The sequence below is a fragment of the Panthera leo genome, chromosome B1 (assembly GCF_018350215.1).
Source record: "Panthera leo isolate Ple1 chromosome B1, P.leo_Ple1_pat1.1, whole genome shotgun sequence".
Taxonomy (NCBI): domain Eukaryota; kingdom Metazoa; phylum Chordata; class Mammalia; order Carnivora; family Felidae; genus Panthera; species Panthera leo.
Window position 1 is genome coordinate 169,996,760 of NC_056682.1, and position 13,275 is coordinate 170,010,034.

Here is a 13,275-nt window from a genome sequence, read left to right on the forward strand (position 1 = left end):
TCTGGATAAAAAGAATTTGGCCCACACAGTAAATGTCACTTCCAGTAGGAAACAAATGGTAAACAGAGATTATTTCATTATTGTTTCTTTCACCTAGATGCTAATAAATCTTACCCTCAGAGTAGGTATGTCAATCAACGAGGAGGTTGAATTCCTAAATTGGGTTCTGTAAGAGGCATGTGATCGCACTCACTCATTTTGAAGCATCCTTCCCCACACCCCAGTACTTACTTCTGGATCGCATGTAGCAATCATTACAATTTAGAAGACCATTTCGAATCCTAACATCCGTCCCGCTTACTGCATCTCCAAGCTGTCCTTTACAAATTCCACACTGTAGGGCAGAAAGAACAGAACTTATAAGGTGTACGAGAAGTCATTTCTTTATAATGCTTAGCTGTGGTTCCCACAAATACACAACAATCACTTGTACAACCTCCACATTTGTTGTGTTAGATGCTGCACCACGAGCTGACTTACAGCCACAACACGCTTCTAGCAATTTATCCTAACTCCTTGTATTTTACAGAGAAGGACACTGGTTCAGAGGCTCCCTGACTTGTTCAGGGCTGTAAAGCTGGTAGGTGATGTCAGGTTGGTCCCAAATCAAGACAGAACAGCCACTTCAAACAGATGAACCCACGACCAATGGATTATCAGTTGACACTTGTCTGTGAATAATCTTTAAACGCTTTCCAGAATTGTTGGCCTGTTCTACCGGATCAGGATTACTAGGAAACAGCAATTCCACTTTACATTTCTACACTAAAAGCAGTAACACCCAGAGTAACAAACCCGCTGGGAATAGAACGCCTCTTAGCAAAGTCAGCCCGAGTGCAGGAGGAGGCTGGGGGCTAAACTGCACTGCTTGGAGCAGAGAAAGTGGCAATGGGGGTTGGTTCAAAGGCCAGCCTCTTGCGGGGGTGTGTGGGGGGGGGGCGTTAAGACCCAGCTCCCAAGTAGAGGGCCAGCCTCAGACTCATGCTCTGAGGTCACCAGGGGCAGAGGAAGGCTTCATCCAAATGACGTGAGAAGCTCTGATTTCGCAGGGGTTGGGGGATAAATCTAAGAGGTGATGTGCCTTAAACGTCAGACCAGCTCCAGGAAGTGAATAATTAGAATGAAGGCCTTGACAGCTAAGAAGGCAAGTCTCCAATCCCTTAAGAAACTGCAAAGACTCGGGGCGCCTGGGTGGCGCAGTCGGTTAAGCGTCCGACTTCAGCCAGGTCACGATCTCGCGGTCCGTGAGTTCGAGCCCCGCGTCAGGCTCTGGGCTGATGGCTTGGAGCCTGGAGCCTGTTTCCGATTCTGTGTCTCCCTCTCTCTCTGCTCCTCCCCCGTTCATGCTCTGTCTCTCTCTGTCCCAAAAATAAATACAAAAAAAAAAACGTTGAAAAAAAAAATTAAAAAAAAAAAAAAAGAAACTGCAAAGACTCTCTGCCATCTGGATTATTTCAAGTTCAGAGAAGGTCTCTGAGAACAAACTGTTGTTGGAACATGTTATCTTGGCATTGTCATGAAATTTTAAAAAGTATATTCTTTGAGCCTCAAAACACTCTGAGACAATTTAGGATATACATTGTCTAGCTTCGTTTTACAATGACAATACTGATAAATTGAGTCTAATTAACTATCCATGTAGTGTTTTGCCCATAAGTCTTACTTTCCAGTAATTACTGCTAGATTATTAAATAACATCAGTAATTCACTCACTTTCTCTGAGCTAATAGGTAAAGCGGGAGTTATTTTAAACCCATGCAAGTTTACTTCATAGCTGAAAAAGCTATCAACAAAGAAACAGAACAAAATTCAAGAGGGGAAAAGAAAGCGTGTTAGATTAACGAAGAGGAAGAAATGACTCTTGTTTAGAGTTTGAGGGTTTAGCTTCAAAATTAGATATTAACTTGAACTGTGTCCATGAGTGAAAAACAAAAAGGAAATGCTGATACAGCACAACTTGTAAGTTTTGTAATAAATGAGCTAGAAGTGGTTAGCGCACCTCCTTCTAGCGGGGGATCTGGGATTAGAACGTAGACTTCCTCATTTTCAATGTATTTATCAACTCATTCATTGAAAACTATTTACTGACACCATCTCTGCCAGGTTCAGAGGAAATCGTGGTGAGCTGTCCCTTATGGAGCTGACAGTTTATTTGAGGAGATGATAATTACACATTTAAAAAGGTGAGAGACAAGGACCATGAAAGGCTCTCTAAGGACCTGTAACACAGGCAGCTGACTTAGTCTGGTGGGCAGGGCGGCTTCTCAGAGGGGGCGATATTCAATCTGTCATCAGAGGCATATTCGGAGACCTACAATTCTGCAACTAGCTATTAACCATTTAATTGACAAAACATCTTTCATGAAGTCAAGGCAAAAACCCTTTGACGTTAAGTCACTTGAGTGTCCGAAGCAGCGAAGATGTTATATTCCAAATAAATCCACATGACCTTCACAGATTCAGAGGTATCATTGTCCTGCCAGGGTGGCTTTCTCTGCTTCCTGCTGGAGTATATGCTCTTTAGCAACGAAAACAGTCTTGGAAAGACACTGCGCAAATTGGTTTTGCTTCTTCTTGCCCGATATCCCAGAGGGATGTGCTGGAGGACGGCTTCATCCTGAAGGATGGGCTCCAAGAACAGCACTTCTGTACAACCTAGAGGGGCTGGCCTTCCAAGCAAAGGATGTCAGGGTTTCCAGGAGGTACTTTCTCAGCCCAGAACGATGCCAGAAGACATCACGGAGCTGCACTTGGGGAGGAGAGTGGTGCTTACATACCCGAAAGCACTGGATGTGGAAATAGAGCTGGAGGGTCTCAATGATCATTGCAGCTCCTTTACCCAAAGGGAGCCCACAGGACGAGCACAGCTTCTTCCCGCTGATAGACCTAGGTTTCAAAATATACGTAATAACAAAATGTTCATTTAGAATAGTTGGTCAAACACACAAACATGTAGCCTCATGTAAAAAAAAGAAAAACAAACCACAGATTTTAAAAATGTTTATGTCATTAATGAAATGGCGATTACTGAACTGATAATGAGCAGGAATTAAGCATTAGAGATGAGTTGCAAACAACTGCTAAATACAATAGGCTTCCACGATGGTATGGAATTTGGGGTGTGTGTGTGTGTGTGTGTGTGTGTGTGTGTGTGTGTGTGTGTTTCAGTTATTTGTTTTAAGAAGTCTATGTTGTGTCTATTCAACCACAATGATTAAATGCCTTGAAATGATTCAATGTTATTTATCATAGGTTTTCTTAAGTCTGAAAAGATCATCAAATTTAGCTCCACTAAGGTTTCAGTGTTGCTTTAAAATGTTGTATAATTGGCTCATTGGCCCACTAGGGCATTTCTTTTAATTTATTAAGAAAAAAAGATTGGGGGGCTCCTGGGTGGCTCAGTTGGTGAGGCATCAGCTCAGGTCAGGATCTCATAGTTTGTGGGTTTGAGCCCCACATCGGGGACTGTGCTGACAGCTCAGAGCCTGGAGCCTCCTTTGGATTCTGTGTCTCCCTCCCTCTCTCTCTGCCCTTCCCCTGTTTGCACTCTGTCTCTCTCAAAAATAAACATTGAAAAATTAAAAAAGAAAAAGAAAAAAAAACTGTTGTGGTTGTTTAAAAATAGAGAAGCAATTGTGATACGTCCCAATAGGTACCAGGCAGACACGAGACCTACGCTATGCTCTTGTCACCAAGTTCTATGATCTGGTGTAAAGAACTCACTTTGGGTTTCCCTTTCATTTTTAAAGCGAGAGGACTGGATTTATCTACCCACCACCTCTTCCAGTGCAAACACTCTGTGCCTCCATGAGCTGGGCACTAGCTGTCTCTGTGCACTGTAAGCAGCTGGAGGGCCTGGGCCGAGTCTCCCCCATCTCTGCTACCCTGCAGCCTCTAGCACAGGGCCCACCACCGGACTAGAATGGGACCCCGCGGACAGCACTAGAGGGCTGTCCTCTAAGGCAGCTTTCCCACGACTAAGATCCGATTGCAATGATGCCTACTGTCTGGAAAGCTCTTGGAATTACACAAGACATTTAAAAATCTGACATTTCATTCCAAAGCCAACAGGGTACAGAGGAGCTGAAGAAACAGAAAGGAAGACAAAAGAAAAGAGGAAGAGTTGCTCCAAGCAAACTCTATTTATTAGGATTTCCCTCTTATCCGGTAGTTAAATGAAATCTCCAAATCAAAGAAAACATCTGAGTACTCAGCGGATTCGTCTCTCCCGTGAATGGGAACTCAGGCAGCTTTTAAGAATATCATGGGGCCCAATTAATGTCCAGAAGCAATCACGACAGAGCTTGAGTGGGGTAAAGAGAAGGATGAAGTTTCGCAGCTAGCCCCTGCCCGGTTCACTGTAAGAGCCATCAGCAGACCTTGCCTAGAAGGACCAGGCCAACTCGGAGGGAGAGGCGCCGGCTGAGGAGCCCAGCAATTGTCTAGTGGATTTTATTATTAGATTGCAGGTCTGCACAATGTAATTAAAGCCCTATGGCCAAATCCGTGCCAACATCATACACTTGGCCTTTTCTATCATGGGCTGAGAAAATCTGCAGGCGGATGGCGACTGTATTCTTTCCTCTTGTCTGTGTGTGTGTGTGTGTGTGTGTGTGTGTGTGTGTGTGTGTGTGTGTAGCAAGAGAGGTAGATGGACAACTCTCTTAAAATCATCTGGCAAGCACTTATTTGGTTGAAATCATGCTCAGCAGGCTCTAGGCAAAACCAAGCAGCCTCAGAAAGGCTTTCCAACCTCTTGTACCTGTTTGGTGATTGGCCAGGAGGGGTGGGAGAACAGGGGGACAAGTGCCCAGCCTGGAAACTCTCTCGAGGGCTTTTCCTGTAACATGGTAAAGGAGCCAAAAATTATGAGAAATAAAGAGAAGCCCATCCCACGAGAAAAAAAAACATTTTAGATTAAAACAAAACAAAACAAAACTCCCTTGACAACCAAATAAAAGACAACAGAGTGTCCTAGTGGTAATTCAGGTCAGGATCTTGCAGTTTGTGAGTTTGAGCCCAGCGTTGGGGTCTGTGTTGACAGCGTGGAGCCTGCTTGGGATTTTGTGTCTCCCTCTCTTTTCTCTCTGCCACTCCCACACTCTCTCTCAAAAATAAATAAATATTTTTTAAAAAGTTAAGGGCACCTGGGTGGCTCAGTCAGTTAAGTGTCCCACTTCTGCTCGGGTCATGATCTCGTGGTCCGTGAGTTCGAGCCCTATGTCAGGCTCTGTGCTGACAGCTCAGAGCCTGGAACCTGCTTCAGATTCTGTGTCTCCCTCTCTCTTTGCCCCTCTCCCCACTCACACTGTGTCTCTCTGTCTCTCTCCAAAATAAACATTAAAAATTTTTTTAAAAAGTTAATTTCATTTGTAAAGAAAGGGACAGAACACAGAAAAGAAGGAAGAAAAGAGAAGCACCAGCACAGAAGTGAACAAGTGAACGAGACGAGTCCATCTGTCTTCAAACCGTTTGCAGAAAAACTCCCTGAAGCGCTGCCCACTCAAACCTCCCTCCTCAGGGAGAGTGTGTCTTTTCCAGAGTATCAGAGTTGCATGTAATACCCTAAAGTATAAGTACATTGCCTTTAAAAAAGGTTGAAAATCGGGGCGCCTGGGTGGCTCAGTTGGTTAAGCGACTGACTTCAGCTCAGGTCATGATCTCACAGTTCGTGGGTTTGAGCCCCATGTCGGGCTCTTTGCTAACAGCTCAGAGCCTGGAGACTGCTTCAGATTCTATGTCTCCTCCCCTCTCTACTCCTTCCCTGCTCATGCTCTGTGTCTGTCTCTCAATAATAAATAAAAACGTTAAAAAAAAAAAAGTTGAAAATCACACAGGAATCAGCAACAATAATGATTACTTCTCTGTGATGTGACCTTCTATTGATTTTGCATGTCGCTGGAACATATGGAAACAAAACTGGTTAGATGTAAGAGAAAAGGGAAAATGCGTCATTGAGAAAAAAGTGTAACATGAAAAATAAGGTAAAAAGGTGAACTTACAAACGAGTCACCACCACCACCCGCACTGCATAGCTCTACATTTGCTATCTTCCAGGCATGAAACCCCCTGAGGCAGGTACTAATATTATCTTGATTTTACATATGAAGAAACTGAGGCAGGGAAAGATGAAGTAACTTGCTCAAAGTCCTCTGCAGGCAAGTGGCAGAGTTCAAGTTTGAATCCAGGTGGTCTGGTTCTAGGTAGAATCTAGTTTTTAAGAACTGATTACAAGAACCTCTGGTCCAAATATGATCTTATAGTGGAACTAAGGCTTTATTTTGACTTCCTTTACCACTTAACCAGTCAAATACTTTGGATGAGCCTCAAGATTCTCGTCTGTAAAATGGAAACCATAACCCAGTAAAGTTATTGGAAGAGTTCAGTGAATAAATGCATATAAAAAAGAGGGGAGATATGTAAACGCTTCAACACACTTTCATACACTGACATGCTTCAAAAATGATAGGAACTATTCTTATTGTAAAATAATACAGTTTTTGCAAACTTAGAATATAACCTGGAGTAGTTACTTAATGGGACAGCATGTAAATGAGAGAAAAAGTTTTATTTTTCCTTGAAAGAACATTTGTTGATAGTCTACGAGACAGTTTAACTCACTTAAATAAATTCATAATACAACAGGCCTGTAAACTCTTCCCAGTGTTTAGATTTGTGGGTTAAAAACATTACTTTGCTCTGACAGATTGATAAAAATCAGAGTGAATATGTACTTGCCAAGAAGACTGTCTCAAATATCCATAAATACTTGTTATCTGGTCACTCAGAGTCAATGGAGAGAAGCACAAAAATGCTGCTGACATCTTGCCATCTCATCCTACTTTTCCCGTTGTTAGTTAAAGAAGAGCAAACAAAAGGAATTCCACATGCGTCTTATTTGGCTACTCACTTCCGCCTTTCACTCGGAGACTCGATCTGATGGTTAATGCTTTTATCCAAAGGGAGGGTTTTTGGCTTCACATCTTCTAAAATGTGCATTGGTGGGTTTGATACCTGCTGGCTCTGGGATGGATCTGAGGCCAAGTAAAGAACATAAACTTAGTGTTCAATAAGGTCACCCTCGTGCTTTGTATGTCACCTTTCTTTAATGTGCTAATGCCTGCTGTGGTCTTACGGGGAGTTCATCTAGACTCTGGGCCCACCCTGGTGGGAATCTATTCACTGTGCTGTTTAACATAAGCTAGGAGAGAAGCTTGCAGTCAGCAGAGGTCACACCTGTCTGAACCATGTTACGGGGCTTACAATAATTTAATCATTGGGTTTAAACACCCATTCTTACCCTGAGCTAGCTGTGGGTTCATCCCACAGTGTAGGGCTCCAGTTTCTGTATCCAGCTGACGGTCCTGATGGATTCCTTTTGATACAGGACTCTTAGAATGAGCCATGGCCCCTTGAGTTAGGCTGTTAAGACAAACCAGTATATTTCAGAACAGAAATGAAAGCAAATGAAGTAAACGTATCCTATCCCTTAGGGCATGGAAGTACCAGTTGTAATATGAAAACAGAAATGGGACTAACTAAATGTTTATTTATTCTTTTCATTTTTTTAATGCTTATTCATTTTTGAGAGAGAGACAGAGTGTGAGTGGGGGAGGAGCAGGCAGAGAGGGAGACACAGCATCTGAAGCAGGCTCCAGGCTCTGAGCTGTCAGCACAGAGCCTGACACAGGGCTCGAACTCACAAACTGCGAGATCATGACCTGAGCTGAAGTTGGACACTTCCCGACTGAGCCACCCAGGTGCCCCTATTCTTTTCATTTTAAACCAGATGTAAAGTGGACTTAAAACACTGGACAATGCTGCACATTTTCATGTCCCACCAGTTTCATAAGCTTGGAAACCATTATTTCTGATGTCTTCCCCACCTCCCTGTCCATAAAGCTCTGCTTCCAATAATATCAAGGGATGCCAGGGCTAACTGGAATCTCCCAGATTTTCATGAGGGAGGACTTATTGTAGAAATCACTTAGGCCGCATAGGATTTGGGCAGCCCATACTAATCACTGGCCTCGCAGTAGATTCTGTATGCCAAGGAAGGAGAGACGGAGGAGGTTTAAGAAAGTTTCTGGGAAAAACAAGTTTCAGGAGATGACAGGGAGTGTCTGGAGAACCAGTGCAAATCCATGTATAATGCTTGGCGGTTTCATTCAGATATTCCCGAGTAGTGGCTTTCGTTGCACGACACTTGGAAGTTCCTTTGAAAAGCGTTAACTGGAAACAGGCATGATATTCCAGAGATTCTGCAGACTCTGGACCTGGGCCTAAAGCTCCTATGTCCACAATTCAACCGGTCTTCCAGCTGATGGACAAGGGAGAATTCTCAGAGCAAATCCCACCAGAAGAGCCCAGCTCCCAGCCACACTTCCAAATTAGACCATCTTTGACGCTTAGCCTTTCATGCCTTCGGGTCCCTCTGAGGATGCTGTGTGTGGATACACATGCTGTATATATGCACGCTTGTACATGTGCATGCACACACATCCTGGCATGCTTGCTAATCTCTCCCTGGTATCTCAAAGTCCCAGAAGCAAACATCTGTCTCACAAAAACTTGCTGGTGGCAGGGTACTGCCAGCTTCCTGGGATTCTGTGGGCTCCTTCCTTCTAGGAATACACTCACTATAGCCGATAGCTACAACTGGATTCTGTTCCAGTTTGAGCCAGCTCTGAATGCTCCACGGGTTTCTTCGTGTCCTTTTCTGATCTCCCATGGGACACAGTGGAACCCACGGGGTGAGGTGATTAGCCACAACCAATGTGTTAGTTATCCTTTATATTGTCACCCAGAATAAATGTAGCTTCTCGCACCTCAGAGGATAGTGGCAAAGTCCAGTAAAACCACAGTGGGTAAGACCCTAGGGCCTCATTTCAACCTCCCTCCCTCCAGACACATTAACCATTTCAGGTGAACGATATTTAGATTTGGAGCTTTGAAGTGACAGCATGTTCCTTTGATGATCTATACTATCTCCCCTTCCTCAGACTGACTTCAGAGCTATTAGAATGTGTTTAAGCAATATGTAATGTATTACTGGAATGATAATTTCAAAGCTGAATATGATTTGCATTAGAAATGGGTACCCTTTCTGGGAGCGAATGGGTAGAGCCTGGCTTTGCACATTTAGATGGACAGCCTGGTACAGTTCATACCTGCCCTTTTCCTCCAGTGAATGACCTTCCTTGGTCTTGAGCAATAATAAATCATTTTTGTCCCCTTGGAGTGGTTTCTTCTGTCTTATCTGTTGTTCCTCCTCTCGGCAGTTTTCCAAGTCCGTTTTATTCTAATGGAGAAAACAAGGATAATATTGAATATAGTTTTTAAACACACTGGACAACACTCATCTCTGGCCATGGGATATTTGAAACATTTTTTCAATCACATTGCCTACAATTAAAAAAAACAATTGTCTAATTTAACTGATTGGTAACTGATTTCCAGTGATTTGAAATAAGTGTGTAATCTGGATCTCTCTCGATAGTTATTATGAAAGAGAACTGGTTAGAAAACCCACCTTTCAAAATAAAGTCAGAGGAGTCTTGGCTTTCTAGTGCCCATGAGTTATTATGTTTTTTTTTTACACAGATTACGGACTATTCAAGTCTTGGTATGACTTCAGTTTCATATCTCCACCATCTTACTGGTAGGATATGGAGGTAGACCGGCCTTTCTAGGTTGTCTCCAGCCCCTGAAGACACATATAAATTTCACGTGGAATCTGAAGAGTGAGTTAGAAGCAACTTTCATGGAAGCTGGTGGGAGAGCATATTGTTGGTATCCTGTTGCTACTATGCGGTGCAAAGGAACGTACGGTGTGGCAGAGAGGAATACATGTCTACTGAAGAAGTGAATGATGGGGAGTAAGAAGGACATTCCAGCACGGGGCCCCACTAACCAGGACCTTGCCAGCCAGTGCAGAGAGACTTTGGTTGCCAGCCTGTGGGAGCAGACATGGCCCCAGTAATGATTTTACTGCTCCCTAGGAAGTGTCTCTGGAGTTTGACCATGGCCACATAGTAGTTGACATGATTCTAGGGAAATAGCCAGTCTTGGATTTAAACTGGTAAGAAACTTGGCCTTATTGTTTAGTACTTCTATTTAGGTTTATTCATTTCACAAATTGATTTTATTTTATTTTTATTTTTTATTTTTAAAAATTTTTTAAAGTATTTATTTATTTTTGAGAGAGAGAGAGAGAGAGAGAGACAGAGAGAGAGACGTAGCATGAGCAGGGGAGGGGCAGAGAGAGAGGGAGACACAGAATCCAAAGCAGGCTCCAGCCTTCGAGCTGTCAGCACAGAGCCCAAAGCGAGGCTCGAACCCACAAACCACGAGATCATGACCTGAGCCGAAGTTGGAGGCTTAACTGGCTGAGCCACCCAGGCGCCCCAATTTTATTTTTAATTTTTATATTTTTAATTAGAGAGACAGAGAGAATGCAGGGGAGGGGCAGAGAGAGAGAGAGAGAGAGAGAGAGCGAGCATCTGAAGCAGGCTCCATGCTCAGTGCAGAGCCTGATTCACACTCATGACTGTGAGACCATCACTGAGCCAAAACTAAGAGTCGGACACTCCACCACCTGAGCCACCCAGGCATCCCTCACAAATTGCTTTTAATCTATGATCTCACCACTGTCCCACTGCCCTCAGTCACAGAGGAGGACGTAGACAGCTGGTCTGCAGAACTTGAAGAAACAGTAAATGGAACCACAGTGTCTTCAATTATTTTGCGCTCCTAAAGGGAAGAATAGGAATTAATGAAAGGGAGAAAATATAAAATCATATTTGTCAAGAGAAAAATTTCATTAAGGAACTTTAGGAAAAGAATATTGGAATTATGTGCAAAGAAGCAGGGCACTAAAAACAAAAGGTATTATTTCCCAAAAGCATGTAAATCAGATAACACTTTCTATGGGCAACGATTTAGAAATTAGCATTTGGTTTAGAAAAACAAAGTCTTTGTGAATTACTTAGTCTGATTCAAGAAGCCTAATTGGAAATGATTTTAGGGATCAGATTATGCAGAAAAATTATTAAAGATAAATTCAGAAAATTAATCATAAACAAATTTTAGATAATATACATTAAATGTAGCTCCCTTCTAATTCTCTGATGTGGTCTGGTTTGTTTCTAAAGAAATGAGACAAAACCAAATTCTCCTCCCTCCGAATCTCTCTAGTGCCATACAGTGAATGCAGTGGAAGGATCCACTTAGCCTCACTACCAACATCATCCTCCCAAAATGAACTGACTACTCCCAAACATGCTTTCCTCAAAGCAACCCACAAATAAATACTTTCATGCCATCTCTCTAAGGTAAGTCAAGAATCTGACTCTCTGCATAGAGAAAAGATAAAATTATATTGTCGCCCCTGACCGTGACTCAACATGCCCTTACCACAAACTATATTTGGGGGGAATTGTGGTCTTTCAGAGTCTATAGGAGATGACTCTTCGGAGAAGTAGACAGGGCTCGGCTGTGGGTAAGGAGAATCAGACACAGCCGCATGCATACAGGTACCACGGACAAAAAATGCGTTGATAGAATCTGAGGAATCAAAACTACAAGTCAAATTCCTTCTTGGGAATTTCCTACCTCCTCGTAGTATCTGCGTTCCTCCTCTTCCACCTCCTTCTGAGCCTTTTCCCACTCTTCTTTCAGCTTGTTCTGTTCCTTCTGGTATCTCTCCTGTTACAGAATTTCCACAGATAGTTCTTGAACTGACCGTGGCACACGTACATCACTGGGACATTTCTCTCCCACCTCTAAACCACCATGAACAATTTATCACAAGACTATCTCCAGACTGTAAGATCTTCCTTCACTTGGTTTTTGTCCTGGGAGGTAGACTAAACTGATGGTTTGTTTCTACTGGGCCCTTCAGAGAGGAGTGTTGCCATTTCACTAATAGAAATATGTTGCCACTGAGAGGGTCTGATAAAAGACAAACCAGAGGGGTGCCTGGGTGGCTCAGGAGGTTAAGCGGCCAACTTCGGCTCAGGTCATGATCTCGCGGTCTGTGAGTTTGAGCCCCGCATCGGGCTCTGTGCTGACAGCTCAGAGCCTGGAGCCTGTTTCAGATTCTGTGTCTCCCTCTCTCTGCCCCTCCCCCGTTCATGCTCTGTCTCTCTCTGTGTCAAAAATAAATAAACGTTAAAAAAAATTAAAAAAAAAAAAAGACAAACCAGAAACCAACCAACCAAACAACAACAAAAAAACCTTGTGGGTTTCAAGACACACAATGCAGAAAGGTCCAAAGTGGACAAGATGATAATTAGCTGAGTAGCTGAGTTACTCTTTGCTTGTAGCCATTCTCCCGGAATGGAATCTTCCCAGGTTTAAGTAACTTCTGAATTAAGAGTAGCTTGTAAACAGCCCATTAGAAGGCTCCAGCATCAGAACTGCCATTACTGTTTTCGGAAACAATACAACACCAGTCACCACTTCTGGGGGAAAAAAACACTCTGAATAAGGATGGCTTCAAAAATGTGCCTGGAGTCCCTTGGACAGCTGACTAGAAGAAATGAATAAATGGAGATTAAAATTAGTGCCTAAAATGGGAGCTGACACCCCAGATGTCTTGGGAATGGTGCCTGTGACATGCCAGAGACAAAGGCATCACTGAAGTGTACCACACACAGTCGAATATTTTAGTCTAATTACTGTCAATCTTCTCTCTGAGGCTAAAACAAGTCTGCTTCTATCTTGCTGGAGAAGGCACTGAGATTTCCTCCAGGTATCACCTGTGATGTCATTATCTTAGGAGCAAAAGGGCTCTACCGGGATTGCCTGGAGCCTGATGTTCTTATTAATGTTCTGGAAAAGCCATTGTTGGCCAACCCATGGCCAGCTTTTAACTCTAGGTAAAAATGTTGTTATCAAAACCTAATCTTATAAAGTTTCTGAGAGGGACTTTAGGGGCCTTTCAGAGAGAGGAAACAGACTCTAACAGTTAACAGAAACTGAAAAACAAGCAAAGCTTAGGCTTATTGGTTCTAGGAGCTCACATCACATCCTTCCCTCACCAGGAGGATGAACTGAGTGAGGGAGTGAAAGATGCCATACATCTATGCCACACACACACATACACACCAGCACATACCAACACACACATGTACACACACCAGCACGTGCACACATGTGTGGACACATGCGTGAACACACGCGTGCCCACACCGGCAGGCTCGCACAGGCACCTTGCCCCAAAGCTCACAACCCTGCAGTGCCACGCTGCGTAACAATTTGGTGGGACAAGAA

At 43.3% G+C, this 13,275-nt stretch overlaps 1 protein-coding gene across 16 annotated transcripts in view; it reads right to left on the bottom strand.

Annotated features, from left to right (window-relative positions):
• The window catches only part of LIMCH1 (LIM and calponin homology domains 1), a 326,428-nt gene that overhangs the window by 8,117 nt on the left and 305,036 nt on the right, over positions 1–13,275 (bottom strand). For 11 of the 16 annotated variants that reach the window (XM_042936513.1, XM_042936500.1, XM_042936499.1 and 8 more), the window contains 8 exons: positions 11,614–11,706; positions 10,648–10,752; positions 9,171–9,301; positions 7,301–7,422; positions 6,911–7,034; positions 4,763–4,840; positions 2,778–2,886; positions 232–334 (listed from right to left, as the gene is read on the bottom strand). In XM_042936513.1, coding sequence (XP_042792447.1) covers positions 232–334; positions 2,778–2,886; positions 4,763–4,840; positions 6,911–7,034; positions 7,301–7,422; positions 9,171–9,301; positions 10,648–10,752; positions 11,614–11,706 — 865 coding nt within the window. The remainder of the gene's footprint in view (positions 1–231; positions 335–2,777; positions 2,887–4,762; positions 4,841–6,910; positions 7,035–7,300; positions 7,423–9,170; positions 9,302–10,647; positions 10,753–11,613; positions 11,707–13,275) is intronic. The other 5 variants (XM_042936502.1, XM_042936509.1, XM_042936512.1 and 2 more) reach the window with 1 other exon arrangement.